Raw genomic sequence first — 20,187 nt, 5'->3', positions numbered from 1 at the left:
AGACCAATCATCTCAGAAGCTTTGACACCACTGTATGACTCTCTCAAGTATCTCTTTTTCTTTTTTCTTTTGGAGGGGGAGGGAGATGGAGTCTTACTCTGTCTCCAGGCTGGAGTACAATGGGATCTTGGCTCAATGCAACCTCCAACTCCCTGGTTCCAGCAATTCTCCTGCTTTAGCCTCCCAAGTAGCTGCGATTACAGGCACCTGCCACCATGCCCAGCTAATTTTGTCCTATTTTTAGTAGTAATGGGCTTTCACCATGTTGGCCAGGACAGTCTTGGTCTCCTGACCTAGTGATCTATCCTCCTTGGCCTCCCAAAGTGCTGGGATTACAGGCGTGAGCCACCGCACCCGGCCTCAAGTATCTTATCTGCAAAAGTTCCCTGATTTGAAGATACACATTTCTGCTATTTTCACAATTTCTAGAATTGTGACATGTAGTCAAATTGCTGCCAAAAACTCACAGGACTCTTTGAGGATCTTGGCAGTGGATTACCTACATGTGTTTATTTTGCAGAAAAACACTGATTTATACTTTTATGATCTGTGCATGTAGCTATGTGTATATGTAAGAACACTGATGCCTATGAAGGTAGCCAGGTGCCAGGCAGAGAACTCTGACACATCTGTCACTTCCTCCCAGTGATCTGACTATTCTCTCAGCACAACAGTTTACACAGTACTGCCACACAAAGTTCACTTGTAAATCTACTATTGAACAAAATGCCTTAATAGAAATTAAACGAAATCCTAAAATGAAAGAATTTGCAAAAGTTTCTCATATTCTAAATGATGCAAATACTAAGCAGCAAAATTACTAATTTTTTTAAAGAAATTACAAAATGTTCTAAGTTGGAAGATGTTTTTACTGATCCCTGTGCCTTGAAAGACTGCTATTACAATACATCTACAACAAGAGAAGTTTTAGCAGCATATAACTCATTTACACAAGGATAAAACTAAGAATAGTAAGCCAAACAGGGAATGAAGAAATCCCTCTATTTTTAAATATGCCTTGGAACTAAAAAGATCAGGGGTATGTGTTATAGAAAGCATTCCTTCTGCCAATGACCAAAACGCTACAATCAAAATGCTACAATGCTATCTCATCAAAAAGAAATTTTCTACATTAAAAAGGATCTACCAGCCTTCTCAGCACAAATATATTAAAAGAGGAAAAGATGGCACCTGGTCAAAGAGTATCCTTCATCCTGGGGCAAGTTCTAAGAAGTTACCAGAAGACCAAGAACCGTGCATACACTCTGGGGGTAACTGGAGAAGAACTGGATTGTTTTGTAATTAAATCATTCTGATGTAAAGGCAGCTTTACAGTTTCTGGTATAGTAACAAACATATTTCTAAGACAGGAAAAGGTATCAACATCCTTAAGGAAAGTTCTTAGGTCTTTAGTTTTTATTTATTTATTTTTTTTTAGAAACAGGGTCTCCCTCTGTCACCCAGGCTGGAGTGCAGTGGTGATATCACAGCCCACTGCAGCCTTGACCTCCTAGCTCAAGCAATCCTCCCCCATCAGCCACCTGAGTAGCCAAGACAACAGGCAAGTATCACCATGCCTGTTTTTTTTGTAAATACAGGGTCTTGAACTCCTGGGCTCAAGAAATCTTCCCACCTTGGCCTCCCAAAAAGCTGGAATTTATAGGTGTGAGCCACTGCACCCAGCCAAGTCTTTTCTCAAAACAGACTGACAAGGTGGCAACAACCTGCCAAAAGGCTTAACCTGCAAGATAACATGCTAAGAGGAGCCACATGTCATTTGCATACAAAAAGAGTTGGATATTTTCATAGAAATTCAAGTTTTCTGATTGCTAGCCTACTGTTATTCAAAATAAGGACTGCTATAATTAATTTGAACTGCTAATTAATAATTATTCATTCAGAAGCTGTGTCATCAAAAGGCAAAGGTGATTTTCAGGCAAAGGCGACTGAAGAGGAGGCAGCTGAGGCAGTAAAGGAGTTAAAAAAAAAAGATTCTGGGATGGGCACAGTGTCTCACGCCTATAATCCCAGCACTTTGGAAGGCTGAGGCAGGCGATCACTTGAGGCCAGAGTTTGAGACCAGTCTGGGCAACATGGCGAAACCCCATCTCTACTAAAAATACAAAAATTAGCCAAGTGTGGTGGTGCACACCTATAATTCCAACTACTCAGGAGGCTGAGGCCGAAGAATCTCTTGAACCCAGGAGGTAGAGGCTGCAGTGAACAGAGATCGCGCCACTGCACTACAGACAGTCTGGGTGATGGAGTGAGACTATCTCAAAAAAAAAAAAAATTAATTCTAACACAGATTTTTGCTGAACTGTATACAGAGTTTAGTATGAGGACGAGTTAGAGTTCCAATTTCAGCTTTCCAGTTTCACACTATGATTATAGAAAAGACTTGATATGACTTCGCATCTTTCTTCCGAGGAGGTAATTTAACATAAAACACTTCTACCTAGTATTACCTGTCCCTAAACATCATGATTCATTCATATTCCTCTCTCAAACCTGCTGCTGGTTTATGAAAAAAACACAACAGGATCATTCCGATAGAAAATGAATTCAAGGATGATGCAGTGTCTCCAAGGGAAAAGCAGCTGCTTGGCTGGTCATATGCAGGAGTAAGAACTGGAGTCCCTGAGTGGGCTTCAAGAGGGGCAAAAAACCACCAATGAGGTTTGCTATAGAAGAAGTTTGTGGCCCTAACAGGGAAGGTAAAGAACCTTTAACGGAAAAACACTGCTGCTGAATGCCAGTGGTTAGATATTTTTTCTTCCTCAAGAACACGTCATAGTGGCCCACTGCCAGTAGTCACTCCTCATCATACATACCCTCGAAACCCTTTCAATCCCCTCTCACCATCCATCGCCTTACCTTCAAAGCCAAGTTCTTAGGAGGCATGTCACTGTCCAAGTTGTGTCTACCACTGCTGTCTCCTGCCCACTGCAACCTGGCTTTTGCTCATATCAGTCCCAGGAAATACTCTTGCTAAGACCCCAACTGACCCCTCACTTTATACCAAATCCACCTTACTATACTTCACATGAGTTAGCCTCTCTGCCTCCACCCTACACTGTCCTCTGGCTTTCCTCCCATTACCAGTTTCATTCCAGTTTCTGAAATATTGAGGGACTACAGTTTCATCACTGTCCCTGCCTAGAACTCAGGGAAACTTAATGCAAAGTACTATGATCAGTACTATTAGAGTAATATACTTCAAAATCAGTAGATCCTTATTACATCAAGGTGAGAACATTGAAAAATGACCTTCCTTGACTAGGGGCAAGATAAAGAGTGCATCTTCTAGACTCACCTAGGTCTCAGCGCCTCCCTCCTCCAGGTGTATGCTCAGCCTCTACCTAAGGCTCACGCACAACATGGTCATGCTGTGTTAGGGCCCCTTGAAGACATGTGTATCCCACGCTCATCTCAACAACTTCGCCACAGAAAATGTCTGAGTGATCATTACCAATTGCACTCAGTTTTGTTGAATTGCTACTCAAATTTTATGCAGGGAATACTAGCTGCCTGCCTACCAGACAGAATGCATTGAGCTTGCCACAGAAGGGAACAGACTTGGAGACACAGAGCATATCTGTGGCTGCCCAAGGCTGGGGGAAAAGTTCTAAGACTATATTATGGTGATAGTTGCACAATTCAATAAATCTACTAAAACGTAATTCAAAGGCATATTTCAAATACGTGAATTTTGCGGAATACAAGTTACACTTTAATAAAGTTTTATGTTTAATGAACAGAACACAGAACCAGAAGTTTAATGGAGAAAACATATGTACACAAATGTAAGTAATTCTGACAATCACATCACTCATTATAATATATTGTTCTAATACTAAACAGGGAAACTATATTCTAACAGTCTAATAAACATTGCTTTTTTCTTTGGCTAATCCTGTAAATAGTTACTAGCTCAATAAATTTTTGTGAAAGGGCAGGAAGCTGTATAATAAATGCAACTAAATAGTACCAGTGGATAAATGCAAACCTGCTCCTGAATTATTCAGTATTTCTTTGGGTATCTCTCTTGCAAGTCTCTTCCTACTCAAAGCAAATGTAAAGGCTAAACTGTAAACAGCCTGGTTCCTCAACCCTGACTACTAAATATATTCACCTGCCCGTCAGAACAGCTGGAGACTACTGAGCACTGACTGACACCTAATCGCTAAGCCAGTGCAAACTCCTGGTCAACTATGAAGGATGGAACTGTCCCCACTTTTAGGTGCACTACAAACAATGCTAATTAGAACTCATAGCAATGCCTCCAACAGGTTTCTTAAGATGTCTAAATATTATATTGTGCTGCAAGTCAACCATGAGGAGGATAGAACTTGTCGAAACAAATAAAATCTCTTAAAGATTTATATTCAAGGGATATCTAATTTATGTCTTACATAATTTGCATCTTAGACTACCAAAGGTCTCATATTTGGATTTAAAATGACTTTAAAATATTATAAAATTCATTTTAAAAAAATCAATTTAAAACAGAATACACAAAAACTACATAAATAATAAAATTATAAAATATAATAATTTGGAAGATATCTTTTGTTTTTTAAACATTCTTCTCTATTAAAAGCTGGCTAGGCATGGTGGCTCACGCTGTAATCCTAGTACTTTGGGAGGCAAAGGCGGGAATATCACTTGAGCTCAGGAGTTAAGAGACTAGCCTGGGCAAAATAGTGAGACCTCAGTTCTATTTAAAAAACAAAATTAGATAAACAATCCAACTCCTCCTTTGATTCCTACATGAACTGCTATAATGGGGGGAATAAATAAGATTTATTGTAATTTTTGTTTTTTTACTTAAAAATTTACTTTTTAAATTTTATACAATTTATAAGATCCTTAGATCAAACTGAATTTCAAGTAGTAGTTCTCTGAAGCACTGTACATATGCAAATGACGAAAGGCAGGATTTTAAAACCAATAAATTTCCACTTCTTTATTCATCACAGCTAAAATATGAAACAAATTTTCCGAGTAAAAGCTTACTATTCAGGCTGGGTGCCGTGGCTCACGCCTGTAATCCCAGCAGGAGGGGAGGCCAAAGTGGGCAGATCACAAAGTCAGGAGATCGAGACCATCTGGCCAACAGGTTGAAACCCCAACTCTACTAAGAATACAAAAAAAAAAGCCAAATGTATGGTGTGCACCTGTAATGCCAGCTACTTGGGAGGCTGAGATAGGAGAAAAATTTTATGAACCCAGGAGGCGGAGGTAGCAGTGAGCCGAGACTGCACCACTGCACTCCAGCCTGGGTGACAGAGAGAGCAAGACTCTGTATCAAAAATAGAAAAAAGCTTACTATTCAATTTATGTGGTTTAAGGAACACAAGCTACCAGAATGTAATGCTAACCATATACATATAACAGATTATCAATGACACATGAAAATTTTGTGATGAATATTTGACAACAAATTAATCTATGTGGTACACTGTCGAATTTAGAAAAGACATACAGTATTGACAGTTACTGTACCCAGGCGGTGTGGTGATGAATGGATCCCCTACAACTTCTTGAGAAATAGCTACATTTTCTAATTTTTGTTACAATACACATTTTTCTTAAGGAAGTTGTCCCTGAGCTTTGACTGTGATTAAACAATCTTTGATTAATCTCAAAACTGAATTACCTGACTCAAAGGTGGGATGGAACTTGTCTGAGAAGTAGTTTGAGATATAGGACCATTCATCTGTAAAATTGAAAACAAACACAACATCAGTACAATGTTTAAAAAACAAACAAACATATTTTCAACCCACAGTAATTAGGCAAAACTAAACCCTCCAAGAAATGCACATTTTACATGAAAATTTGTGAATTCACAGATATTCAGAATGAAGGAGCCTTAAAATTTTTAAATTCTGAATGAACATCACAGGAAAGTTCTTTGCAGTTTCAATGGGGAAAACTAAGAAAAGCTACTTTTCTCAAAGCTGTTTTGAAACTTTAAATATTACTGCTTGACATAAAATTTTTTTTTTTTGAGACAGAGTTTCACTGTTGTTACCCAGGCTGGAGTGCAATGGCACGATCCCGGCTCACCGCAACCTCTGCCTCCTGGGTTCAGGCAATTCTCCTGCCTTAGCCTCCCGAGTAGCTGGGACTACAGGCGCACTCCACCAGGCCCAGCTAATTTTTGTATTTTTAGTAGAGACGGGGTTTCACCTTGTTGACCAGGATGGTCTCGATCTCCTGACCTCATGATCCACCCGCCTCAGCCTCCCAAAGTGCTGGGATTATAGGCGTGAGCCACCGCGCCCGGCCTGACATAAAATTTTTAAATGAACAAAAGTAGTCAAAAAAATTTATATTAAAACCAAACTCTTTAAATACATTCTACCATAAAAACTATAATGTTTAAGTATTTACAAATCACTGCATTTATTTGATTTAAAAAATAAAAGGCTTTAAGCATCTACAGCTCTAACAAATTTGTTGTTGTTATCACCTACTACTTATCCTCTACTAAGCTACCTATACATTTTTCAGACTGATGGGGCTCAGGATTTGCCCCCAAAAAATATGGAACATTGACATTTGAGGAAACAGCAGAATCAGGCCATGGAATCTAGAAAGAATTCTCCTCACCCTTTTTCCTTGAAGCAGGCCATAAAACACAGCTGACATTCCCCTGAAGACCCTTCTGGAGGGGCTTTGCTTTATACCAGGAGGAATATCACAGAGGACTGTCAAGAAAAACCTGAACACACAGCCTTGCTAAGTTCCTCCAGTTTATTACTTCTAGGTCACATTGCTTTTGTCCAATCATGCTTCTCAACAACTATCAACATCTGCATCACTTAGCAAAAAAAACATACAGTTTTCCCTATTTCTTTGGTTCTTCCTTTCTGGAGGATCCCATGTCATATACAATTTATTATTAAATAAATGTGTATGCTTTTCTCCTGTGCATCTATCTTTTGTTACAGGGGTCTCAGCCATGATCCTCAGATGAGTAAGAAATCTGTTCTCCCCTATAGACTCTAAATTCTATATGCAGATCCTAAGATGTGCCAGTGTTTCTGTTTAGAGCCTCTTACTAAATCCAATATAAAATCCTTTATCAAAAAAAGCAATGGACTCCCCATCACCCCACTCGACAGCACCCACCAGATGAGCGCCGTCCTTGCCCTCCTGGACTCTCTGTGTCTGCGGTTCAGCCACGACCTTAGTGTCCTGATCAGAAGTCATGGGCTCCACTGGGACAAGTTTAATGCTAACCTCAGGATGCTGTAAAATGGCAAAGACATTAGTCATTTGAAGGGCACAGTATGATTCTTTAAATAAAATTAAAATCCTCAAGTTTTCCAGGACATATGTTTACCCCTCTTAATTCAAAATACCTTACTTACCAAGAAGTGATACTTAATTTTTTAAATAAATAAGTTTCTTCCTCACACCATTTTGGTGAGACCACACTGGAAAACTTGAAACCCATGCACTAACACAAAAAAACCCATCTGTGCCTGGAAACTCAATTCTTTTAAAACACAGAAAATTGAGGGATTAATATCTAAGATCTATAAGAAACTCACACCACTTGATAGCAAAAAAAAAAAAAAAAAAGATAAACTGATTAAAAAATGGTCAAAGGCATGAATAGGCATTTTTTCCCAAGACGACATAAAAATGACAATAGAAATACGAAAAAGGTGCCCAGCATCACTAATTACTGGGAAAATGCAGAACTAAACCACAGTGGTATTTCACCTCACAACTGTCAGAATGGCTATTATCAGTAAGACAAGAGGTAACAAGGTCATCAGAGAAACAGAACCTTTGTGCACTGTTGTGGGGATATAAATTGGTACAGCCATTATGAAAATAGTATGGAGGTTGCTCAAAAATTTAAAAATAGAACTACCATATGATCCTTTCCGAGTATATATTCAAAGGCAATGAAATCGCTACCTCATAAGAATATCTGCACTCCCAGGTTGATTGCAGTATTTTTCACAATAGTCAAGATTTACAAACCACCTACTTGTCCATCAATGGACAAATGGATATAGAAACTGTGATGTGTATATGTCTATATATACTATGGAATGAAATATTATTCAGTCTTTAAAAAGGAGAAAACCTCATTGTATGCTATAACATGGGTGAATCTGAAGGATATTATGCCAAGTGAAATAAGCCAGTACCGAAACAAATACTGCATGATCTCACTCATATGTGAAATCTAGTATCTTTAAAAGTCAAATACAAAAAAAAAAAAGAAAGTCAAATACATAGAAACAGAATAAAATGGTGACTACCAGGAGGCTAGAAGGTAGGGAGGAAATGAGGAGATCAATGTCGAAGGTTACCAAGTTACAGATACTATGAATGAGTAAGTCCAGAGACCTAACGTACAATGTGAGGCCTACAGTTGTAATATTGCATTATACACCGGAAACTTGCTGAGAGTATATTTTAGGGGCTCTTACCAACACAAAAGAAGGGTAACTATATGAAATGATGGCTTTATTAATGGGCTGGACTCTCCAGTAACCACTTCACTATATATATCAAAACATCATGCTATATGACTTATATATACACAATTAAAAAAAAAAAAAAAAGCCAGGCACAGTGGCTCACACTTCTAATCCCTGCACCTTGAGAGGCCAAAGCAGGCAGATCGCCTGAGGTCAAGAGCCAACATGATGACACCCCGTCTCTACAAAACATTTCAACATTATCTGGAAATGGTGGCAGGCATCTGTAGTCCCAGCTATTCAGGAAGTTGAGGCAGGAGAATCACTGGAACCCAGAGATTGCAGTGAGCTGAGATCATACCACTGCACTCCAACCTGGGCAACATAAACTCCCTCTAAAAACAAACAAACAAACAAACAAACAGAAAACTGGCCAGGCGTGGCGGCTCACACCTGTAATCCCAGCTCTTTGAGACCAGGAGTCCAAGACCAGCCTGGTCAACATTGCAAAACCCAGCCTCTACTAAAATTACAAAAATCAGCCAGGCATGGTCGCATATGACTATATATAATCCCAGCTACTCGGAAGGCTGAGAAACTAGAATCGCATGAACCAGGAAGCAGAGAGGTTGCAGTGAGCTGAGATCACATCACTGCACTCCTGCCTTGGCGACAGAACAAAACTCTGTCTTAACAAAAACAGGCCACACGCAGTTGGCTCATGCCTATTATCCCAGCACTTTGGGAGGCCGAGGCAGGCAGATCACCAGAGACCAGGAGTTCAAGACCAGCTGGCCAACATGGCAAAATCCCATCTCTACTAAAAATATAAAAATGAGCTGGGCCTGGTGGCACATGCCTGTAGTCACAGCTACTCAGGAGCCTGAGGCAGTAGAACTGTTTGAACTTGAGAGGCAGAGGTTGCAGTGAGCTGAAGATCACACCACTGCACTCTAGCCTGGGTGACAGAGCAAGACTCCATCTGAAACACACACACACACACACACACACTACAAAGTTAATAGAACTCCTGAAATAAAAGGTCACTGATGAATGCCAAATTTATATATATTTAACTGTCCTCACTTAACATCATCAATAGGTTCTTGGAAACTGACTTCAAGCAAAAGATGTGTAACAAAATCAATTTTACCATATGTACAAACAAAAGTTAGGTTCTTAGAGCATATTTCCAGTCATAAAAACATCACCAAACTTCTAAATAAAGACCCAAAACTCCTTCTAATATTTAAAATGGCAATAAATATGAGCCATACACATTTTTAAGAGATTAACAAGAAAGACAATTATGTATGTAATTTCTGGTGAGTCGGAAAGTGACAGTGGTGATAGTGGTGGTGTAACCACCACTAGATTTAACCAATCAAGGAATAAATGTTTTCAAAGTAAAAATTCTAAGAACATTACGGCAGAGTACAGTGGCTCACATCTATAATCCCAACACTTTGGGAGGCTAAGGCAGACGGAACGCTTGAGCCCAAGAGTTGGAGACCAGCCTCGGCAACATAGCAACACCCATCTCTATATGAAACACAAAAATTAGCCAGGTGTGGTGGCATGTACCTGTAGTCCCAGCTACTTGGGAGGCTGGGATAGGAGGATTACCTAAGCCCAGGAGGTGGAGGTTGTAGTAAGCCGAGATCGCACCACTGCACTCCAAGCCTGGGGGACAGAAAAAGACCCTGTCTCAAAAAAATAAAAAAAGAATATTCCTACCATTAAGCAGTTGAAAAACAAACTAATGATAACAAATAGGGCAGGCTTGCTGAGCACTTTATTTGTTGTGCATTTATATTATTATAGTAGACTTTATGAATTTTGTTTCACAATAATTTATATGCATTCATTCATTTCCCAACCTGATTATTCCAGTTCAGCGTGACAGGTGGCCAGAGCCTATCTCAGCAGCTCAAGGAGCAAGATGGGAACCAGCCCCGACAGGATGCCATCCCAACACATGGTCACTCACATACACACCCACACTCAGATTGCAACCAGACAGACACGCAAATCCACCCAACATACACACCTTTGCAATGTGGGAGGAAACTGCAATACCCAAAAAAAACCCGTGACATGCGGAGAACATGCAAACTTCAAACAGACAATGGTCCTGGCCAGGAACTGACTTCTTTCTCACAATGTTGAAATGACATTGAAAGAAATCATGTTTTTCACAGTGGTTCTTCATGAAGCATTTACTCAACCCAATGTCTAGCCACTAAACTTCACATATTACATTTCATTCAATTTTCCCAAACAACCTAAGAAGTAACTAGATCATCAGCACTTTGGGAGGCCGAAGTGGCAGATCACCTGAGGTCAGGAGTTCAAGATCAGCCTGGCCAACATGGTAAAGCCTCATATCTACTAAAATACAAAAATTAACCAGGCACGGTGGCACCCACCTATAATCCCAGCTACTCGTGAGGCTGAGGCAGGAGGCCTCACTTGAACCCAGGAGGCAGAGGTTGCAGTGAGCCAAGATCACGCCTAATTACACTCTAGCCTAAGAGACAGAGACTCTGTCTCACCAAAAAGAAATAACTGAATCAGTAGGGAGTAACTCTCACAATTCCGTATCACAAGGATTCCTAGACATCTAGGCCTGACTTCAAGGCATTTCTTCTTTTCACTGCAAGCTACAATGCTTTAAAACAAGATAAATATTTTAATTTAACCCAGATTATCTTTTAAGGAACATCTGAAAACATCAGACTGTCAGAAAAATACCTTTAAAAGTGAAACTATTTTTCTCTTACTAGGTAACCATACAGGTGTTTCACAGTATAGTGGCGCTCCCTATTCTCAATAATCTGCTTGTGATAAATTCTCAAAAACCTTGTTAATGAAATAATCTGATGATCAAAGGCAATCTCATCCAATTGTGTAATGTGTATCATCAATCACAAAAACATCTAAATGCTATAAAACAGAGCTGGAAATGTAAGCTACCAGAGAAGAAATGGTTGAAGTAAATGCTTCACAGAGGTTGCTGTTTTCCAAAGTATGGGATATATGACAAATGTTAAATTTTAACAAATACATCTTAATTTTAATGTACATGTGTCTTTTTCTAAGCCTGTGTGGTACCAACGACTTTTTATTAAACTACGAAAAAAGCAAATCAATTTAAGAAAATATATTAAGTACTAGTATAAATGCTATCAGGACTCAAAACAACTTGAAAACAGAATGTAACTAAATTTTAAGAGACACAGATTTAGGGAACATCTGGACTGAGATTCTAAGTGCTTGGTTCTCAGTCCTCAGATACACTGAAGAATCACTGGAGAAAATTGTAATTTTGCAGTTTTATAGTTCAGACGTTTGTATTTTTTTTAACTATGCAGATGATTCTGAAACACCTGAGCAAATATTTCCAGGCAATGTTGAAGTAACACACAGGAAGAGTAGCTCCTACTCCCTGAGGTGGTTTTCTAGAAGAGAACAGATGGATTCCGTTGTAAAAGAAACCTACATCTCATTAAACATCAATTCTCAGACAACCATCAAATCCAGAAACTAAAGACATATTAATAGATTAACAACCAAACTGGCAAGTCCCCTGGCTCTTGTATTTGCATTTAGTTTGTAATAAAACTAATCTAAAAGTTATCCCTTCAGATTTAGTCTGTAATAAGATTTAGGGTAATGATCACACATATGCCACTGTTACCACTGATGTCCTTTTTCCTATTCTAGGCTCTGATCTTGGACCTCATGGTGCACTTAGCTGTTCTTCTATTGAGTCTCCTTTATACTGCAACAGTTCCGCAGTCTTGCCTTATTCATCTACACTTTTCCAGAGTACTAGTTAATTACTTTGTGGAATGTACCTCAATTTGAGATGAACCTAGGACATCTTAACGGGAAGCAAGGAAGCCATGAAGACAACTGATCTCATCAGGAAGACACGGAGGCCACAGCAAAGTAAGGGAGGGGTTCCCAAAAGCCATGCAAGGGACATTAGGATCAAGAAATATGAACAGAAAACAAGTCAGCAGCAATCATGAGAGCTACCACCACCACCACACTGCTCACCTTGGGATTGTAGGACACCCACTCATTATTCCAAAGATCACTAAAGGAAAACGATCATTCAAATTGCTGTTCCTGGATGACCTGCATTTCCAAATAACCAAAAAGCTGATCAGGGCAAGAACTACAGTCAATGCGGAGTGAATGACAGCATCAGAAAATCAAAATATCCCAATATCAAATACAATAATGAAGTCAATAATCATTGATGTCTGCTAAAATTAATCAAGTAAAGAACTGATGAAAGGTTTCCAAATGGTTTAATGAGACATTGACTGAAGCTATTTTTCAGTATTATCATTAAACCTGGGCCACCAGGCATTGTATTTTTGATGTGATCAAAGACTACCATCCACAAAGCACTTATGCCAAAAAGAGCCTGTATTTAATCACACCTCTACATCTTACTCCCAATTTAAAAGGAATTCTAGGGAAATACATGTTAAATCATACCAGCACAAAGCCATCATCTAAATCCAAAATGTGGGCAAGAGAGGTAACTTCATTTCTATACCAAATAAAAGATACTTAAAAGGAGTTCTTTTTATTGCCACAGAATTGAAAAGCCTTAACCAAAATAACCCAATGTAATGTAAGAACTGTGTTTGGATCCTGAGTCAAATAAATGAGGTCTAAAATGGCATTTTTTTTTTAAATGGCATTTTTTACATAGGAAAACTTGAAGGTTGCCTAGGTAATAAAGACCTGATAAAATTAGTATTAATTTTATTAAGTTGTAAACATAGTATTGTGATATTTATTTTAAAAGATCTTGTCTTTAAGAGATAGAAACTAAAAGACTCATGAATAAAGATACACATCTGGAATTTGCTTTAGAATACACCAATAATGTTTTTAAGTTTAAGGGGAGCGAAGAAACAAAAAAACATGAATGGTGGCAAGCTGACGGTAGCTAATACTAGATAACTGGTAAATTGAGGATCACTATAGCATCTGCTCTACTTCTGTGTGTTTAAAATTGTCCACAATAATAAGTAAAAAAAAAATCTAACTTGGATATATTATTGGTATACACTTAAGACTTCATATGCTTATTTCTATTTAAAATTTGTATTAATGAAATAATACTAACTGTACAAACAAATTTATCAACAATGTTAATGGAAGCTTAGCAAAAAAAAAATGTTGGAAATAAAAACATAGGAAGTAGGCTCATGCCTATAATCCCAACACTTTGGGAGACCAAGGTGGGGAGGTTACATGAGGTCAGGAGTTAAAGACCAGCCTGACCAACCAGGCTGGTGAAACTGTCTCCACCAAAATAAATACAAAACTTCCCAGCTACTAGGGAGGCTGATGCATGAGAATCGCTTGAACCTAGGAGGTAAAGGTTGCAGTGAGCTGAGATTACACCACTGCACTCCAGCCTGGGACAGAGCAAGACTCTATCTCAAAAAAAAGAAAAAAAAAAGTAGAAACTAATGCAATATATTACACTTACTTAAAATATTCACAAAGACTGCATAAAGATTAAAAAAAGACATAAAACTGTAGATACTAAAGTTGTTACATATTTATAAAAAAGTCACACAACAAAGTTTGCAAGTACTTAAAAACAAAAGAAACTGGAATATACCAAAAGACTAACAATGTGTGGTACTTTTTACTTCACTTCATCTCCCAGAGTACCAGTTTTTTAAATAACGTATTATTCTTATTACACATCTTAATAAAACATCCAGCTTGCTGATTCCACCAGTCACTGAGTTCCCTGCCATCTTTCCTACAGAAAGGGCACTGCTGCCCAATGCAGAAGCATCTAAGTCAATTTGCAGTTGTTTTTCAAAATAGATAAATCAAGTGAAATTCAGTGGGCCAATTTTCTTGTGAAACTACACTGCTCAGTCCTGTTCAGTAAGAATGGTTCTCAACATGTGGTCTAGGCATAGTTCAGAGTCCCAGAAGCCCTTCCAGTGGGGCCACAAAGTCAAACTATTCTCAAAATAATCCAAAGATGTTATTTGCTTTTTTCACTCTCATTCTCTCCTGACAAAAGCACAGTGGAGTTTTGGTATAGCATCAGAGAATACTCAATATTCATTTACATAAAATTACTACTAAAATAAATTACCTGTGTGAGGCCAGATTTCCTTCACACTTCAACCAAAATAACACCCTACTAAAAGATGAAACGCAAAAGCAGGTAAGAATCCAGCCAAGATCCTATTAAGTCAGACATTAAAGTTTTACAAAACATGAAAAAACAATGCCACTCTTCCCACTAAATTATTTTTTTGTTGCGGAAAAGTACTGCTACCTTTCATAAACAATGTTATCTACATTGCCTAATGGGTTTGTTATTATTAAAAATGTATATTTCTAATATTACTGATTCTTGATCTCTAACACAGTAAATACAGATAGAGATAAACCATAGACGGAGACAAATCATATGAACTCAAGCTTTTAGGTGTCTTCTGTAATGTTTAGTGGCACAAACAGATCCTTAGACTAAAAGCTTGAGAACCACTCCTCTAATATAAACTCTTAAAACCTAGTGTGATCACAGCTCACTGCAATTTTTACCTCCTGGGTTCAAGCGATTCTCATGCCGCAGCCTCCCTAGTAGCTGGGAATTTTTTATGTATTTTAGTGGAGACAGGATTTGCCCTTCAAAGCACACTATCAAGAAAGTGAAAAGATAATCCAAAGAACAGGAAAAAAGATTTGCAAATCATACATACAATAAGGGACATACATCTAGAATATATAAACAATTCCTAAAACTCAGTAACAATGAGACAAATAACCCAACTTAAAAATTGGCAAATGAAGGCCAGGCACAGTGGCTCACGTCCGTAATCCCAGCGCTTTGGGAGGCCAAGGTGGCCAGATTAAGATCAGGAGTTCAAGACCAGCCTGGCCAACATGGCGAGACCTTGTCTCTACTAAAAATACAAAAATTAGCCCAGCATGGTGGTGCACGCCTGTATTCCCAGCTACTTGGGAAGCTGAGGCAAGAGAATCACATGCACCCAGGACACTGAGACTGCAGTAAGCCAAGATCACACCACTGCACTCTAGCCTGAGCAACAGAGCAAGACAACATCTCGAAAAAAAAAAAAAGGTAAATGATCTGAATGAACATTTTCCCAAAGAAGATATACAAATGCCCAGCAAGCACATGAAAAGATCTTCCACATCATTCATCATGAGGGAAATACAAATCAAAACACAAAATAGCACTTTGAAATGAAATTAAATAAAATGAAGTAAATACAGAAAATTAAAAAAAAAATTCCACTTTGCATCCACTTGGATGACAATCATAAGACAGGTAATAGCAAGACTGGTGAGTACATGTAGAAATTGCAATCTCCACATACTGCTGGTGCAAATGTAAAATACAGCAGCCTCCATGGGAAACACTCTGACAGTTTCTCACTATGTTAAACAGTTACCAAGTGACACAGTAATTCTACTTCTAGGGATATATCCCAGAGAACTGAAAACACGTATCTGCCCCAAAAACCAGTAAGTGAATTTTCAAAGCAACATTATTCATAAAAGCCAAAAAGTAGAAACAGCCAAACAGTAAACTATTAGGTTAAGAGCCTCCCTTTTGTACGTGTGTCTATCATAACTCTTTGGATTTTCAAGTAGCAAAATCATAATTTCAGACCTTGATAATTTCTAAGAAAATCAAAGAGGGGATTCTCATAAACAGCATATAATTCTCTCCTTAGTATGAAAGGATAATGTGGAAACACAAATTATTTGTATCTGAATCAGAAACCTGCAAAGAAAGAGTTTGGTAAGAATTTGGTAAGGATTATTCTAAGTGCTTTCTTCCTATGTTAGCAAATAAATTTAATTCTGTTAGTTAGGTTCCATGCCCATTTGGCAGAGTAGGAAACTAAGATCAGGGATGACTTAAGGTCACAAAGCTAGTAAGTTCAGTGAGGCTAAATCAATGCACATAATTTTGCTACTCACCTATCTATGTTTGGTTATCATTTAAGTACTACAGGCAATTCACTATGAATTCCTGCAAGTAGGTACATGTTCTATCATAACATGATCTCAGAGAAGTATTCCTACAGTTTCCTTAGCTGGACTTCACTCCTCCTTCCCTTTTACTGTGATATGCACTGCACCAATGTACAGATCATGATTTTAGCACGTAAACCATCCTTTTTCTTACAATATGGTACTTAAATATAAGCTAAATACTTACCTTTTTATACAACAAAAACATTGATGTGATTCAATGACAGAATAAAACTGGTATTGGATCAATTGTATCAGTGATAATATTAAATATATTGTACCTTACATGGGGATCTTCAAGTATATTGATAAATTTTACATTACAGGTTGACCTTAGAATATACATTTCACATGAGAATGCATTATATGGGAGCCAAATATAAAACCTCTCTCCTGAATCTAAAAACATTATTCTGATATCAGGAACTCCCTACTCCCAAAAGATTACTTCCAGTTCCATTTGCCATGTTCTACACATTCTATTCCCCTTTCCTGGAACATGGGTATCCGTGTGTTTCATCTTCTTATCTATAGCGCATAGTGATACTGAGAACAGGACTGATATATATCCTACCCATGGTATATTACAACTTACCTCAATGATCTTCCTTTTGTTAGTAATATCCAAATACATACGGTTTTACTATAGTATTGTTTAAGTACTCCATTTCTTTATTTGTAAAATTTGCTAAGTTCTCTTGTAACTCTAATTGTCTGTGATTAGGGGCAATGAGTTAAGGGATGGAGCATGAGCAGAGATAGCACAAGATGCTCCTAAACAGACATGTGTTCCAAGAACTCCAACATAATTAAGACCATTTTATAAAAATCTGTAAATAATCAACTAGGTAAGTAAACAGAGATTATCCCAAATAAGGAAAAAAGGCTGTTAAGAATTGCTCTAATTAAGTACTATATAATCTCCTTGGGAATCAATCAGATAAAGTCAAAATGCCTTACTTTCAATGTCCAAATATAATTTGTAGAAAAGACAGTTTACCATCCAGACTTTGATCCCTTTGAAGCTACATAAATTCATCAGAAAAAAAAAAAATCAAAGCAGCTAAATCAAATCATTAAAAAGCACAATCATGGCTGGGCAGAGTGGCTCATGCTTACAATCCCAGCGCTCTGGGAAGCTGAGGCGGGCAGATCATCTGAGGTCAGGAGTTTGAGACCACCCTGGCCAACATGGTAAAATCCCATCTCTAGCAAAAAATACAAAATTCTTTTTTTTTTTTGAGATGGAGTTTCACTCTTGTTGCCCATGCTGGAGGGCAGTGGCACGATCTCACAATCTCAGCTCACTGCAGCCTCAACCTTCTGGGTCCAAGTGATCTTCCTGCCTAAGCTCCCTAGATGGCTAGAACTAGAGGTGCACGCCACAAAGCCCAGCTAAAAAGAAGGATATATTTCTTAATAGAAACATTTGTCATGATTCCCACATGTCCATCTCTAAATACAGAAATACAGAAAATAAAATATAATAGAAATTACAGTTCCTCATTTATCTGCCTTGTGCTGTTGGTTGGATGGTATGGTTTATCTCACAGCTGCCAGCACCACTCTATAATTTTTAAAATGCACATTCTTAACTTACAACAGAATAATTCGAGAGTATCTTAAGGTAGATTATGTACCTTATATAGATTATATACTCAAGTGAATCTGTATGCTTGAATAGTGAGAACATTTACAGAACAGACTGCTGTTTCCAACGAAGCTGTTATTTTACTCTTTTGTTTTTTCAAAAATCAGTATCTCCATATAGTCCATTCTTTTCATTTCATGTTCTTATAGTAAATGCGTCACTCAAAGATACTGATGGATAAAAGAAATGAGTCTAATCTCAGAGTAGCTGTTTAATTATACATTTAAACTGGCACTCAGCACTATAAACATACAAGAGTCAAATACAAACTGATGACACTAAAATTTTTAATTTGATTTTTAAAACAAATCACTAAAGAAGTTCCTAAGGGGCAAAAACATACTAAAACACGTGAATACAAAACACATCTGAATTGGTACAAAAAAAAAAAAAACCTGGCCGGGCGCAGTGGCTGACACCTACAATCCCAGCACTTGGGGAGGCTGAGGCAGGTGGATCACGAGGGTCAAGAGATCGAGACCATCCTGGTCAACAAGGTGAAACCCCAACTCTACTAAAAATACAAAAATTAGCTGGGCATGGTGGTGCGCGCCTATAGTCCCAACTACTCAGGAGGCTGAGGCAGGAGAATTGCCTGAACCCAGGAGGCAGAGGTTGCAGTGAGCTGAGATCGCGCCATTGCACTCCAGCCTGGGTAACAACAGCGAAACTCCGTCTCAAAAAAAAAAAACAAAACCTAAAACAGTTATCTGCATTGGGGGATGTGAGCTTGTGAAATTTGTATTTGGTCTTCCATTTCATGGCATACAATTCCTAAATTCCTTGGAATCTCCAAATAAACATCTTTCTGTACATTAATGAGATGACAGGGCTGGTAGTCCTAAGGTAGCTTCAGGATAGGGACTAGTCACACCACAAAGACCAAGGCACAATTAGACAATTGGGACTTTCAGCCCACTCCCAATCTCCAGGTAGGGGAAAGTGACAGAAGGTTACATTGATTACCAATGGCCAATGATTTACATGCCTATGTAATGGAGTATCCATAAAAACTGAAAAGGAATGGGTTTGGGGAGCTCTGATAGCTGAACACATGAAAGTTCCTAAAGAGCAGCAGCCCAAAGAGGGCATGGGAACTCCTTGCCCTTCCCCCACACCTTGCCCTACGCATCTCATCATCTGCTCCTTTGTAATATCCTTCAAAATAAACCAGGAAACATGTTTTCCTTACTTCTGTGAGCCGCTCAAGGTAAGTAATGGAACCCAAAGAGGGGGCAGCCATGGAGATTCTGATGTGTAGCTGGTCCCTTAGAAGCATGAGTAAACCACTTGTGGCATGGGAGTGGCATCAGAAGGTGCAACTTGTAGGACTGAGCCCTCAACCTGTGGGATGTGACACTATCTCTAGGTAGTGCTGAGATTGAGGGGAGGATGCCCCACTGGTATCTGCTGTAGAAAAGGATTAGTTGCTCATGGGGAGAAATCCCTGCACACTTCTTGGTGACTAGCAGTCTGTTGTGATGTAAGAGCAGAGAAAAAAACTGTTTTTTCTTCAGGAAGGAAAGGTCAAAAAATTATTTTCAAAATCCACTGAAAGCTACGATATAGACTAAAATCTTCAAATATAAATTCAGAAGTTCCAGGACTCCTCCATGTCCATCTAAACAAGAAACGGAAATGTCAAGGAATGCAGTATGCAGTACGGGGCCTCCCTTGCCAGGTGGTGATGGGGCCAACCCACTTCTCCCCCTTCCGAGGGCACCAGAAGCAGACAGCACAATGCCTGGCATACAGCACGTGTTACAACACCTACTCATGGGTATTAACAGAGCCAAATGGCAGGCAAGAAAGCTATGAAATTCCAGGTTGCTGAGATAGTCAAAGTCACTGATTCCAAGCACAGAATCTTCAAATATTAGGCATTACACCTGCAGACAAGAATTATTTCCAGACAACAGGGCAAACTGTTAAACATTAAAATATAATGAATATCCCCTAACAAAAGCGAGACTGCTTTTTTAAAAATAGGCAGGGCATGTGCTGGCT

General features: G+C 38.6%; 1 protein-coding gene across 40 annotated transcripts in view; it reads right to left on the bottom strand.

The window, feature by feature from the left end:
* Positions 1-20,187, bottom strand: part of LARP4B (La ribonucleoprotein 4B) — a 110,288-nt gene that overhangs the window by 64,697 nt on the left and 25,404 nt on the right. For 14 of the 40 annotated variants that reach the window (XM_035306784.3, XM_078329392.1, XM_035306777.3 and 11 more), the window contains 2 exons: positions 7,144-7,263; positions 5,663-5,722 (listed from right to left, as the gene is read on the bottom strand). The exons of 1 other annotated variant lie outside the window; for it this stretch is intronic. In XM_035306784.3, coding sequence (XP_035162675.1) covers positions 5,663-5,722; positions 7,144-7,224 — 141 coding nt within the window. In that variant the 5' untranslated portion in view covers positions 7,225-7,263. Of the gene's footprint in view, positions 1-5,662; positions 5,723-7,143; positions 7,264-10,040; positions 10,140-12,521; positions 12,603-14,610; positions 14,659-20,187 lie in introns of all 40 variants that reach the window. 25 more of the 40 variants (XM_078329379.1, XM_078329378.1, XM_078329388.1 and 22 more) reach the window with 5 other exon arrangements.

Source organism: Callithrix jacchus, chromosome 7 (genome assembly GCF_049354715.1).
Source record: "Callithrix jacchus isolate 240 chromosome 7, calJac240_pri, whole genome shotgun sequence".
Taxonomy (NCBI): domain Eukaryota; kingdom Metazoa; phylum Chordata; class Mammalia; order Primates; family Cebidae; genus Callithrix; species Callithrix jacchus.
The sequence above is the reverse complement of the archived record's forward strand: the minus strand, read 5'-3'. Positions and strand labels throughout refer to the sequence as shown.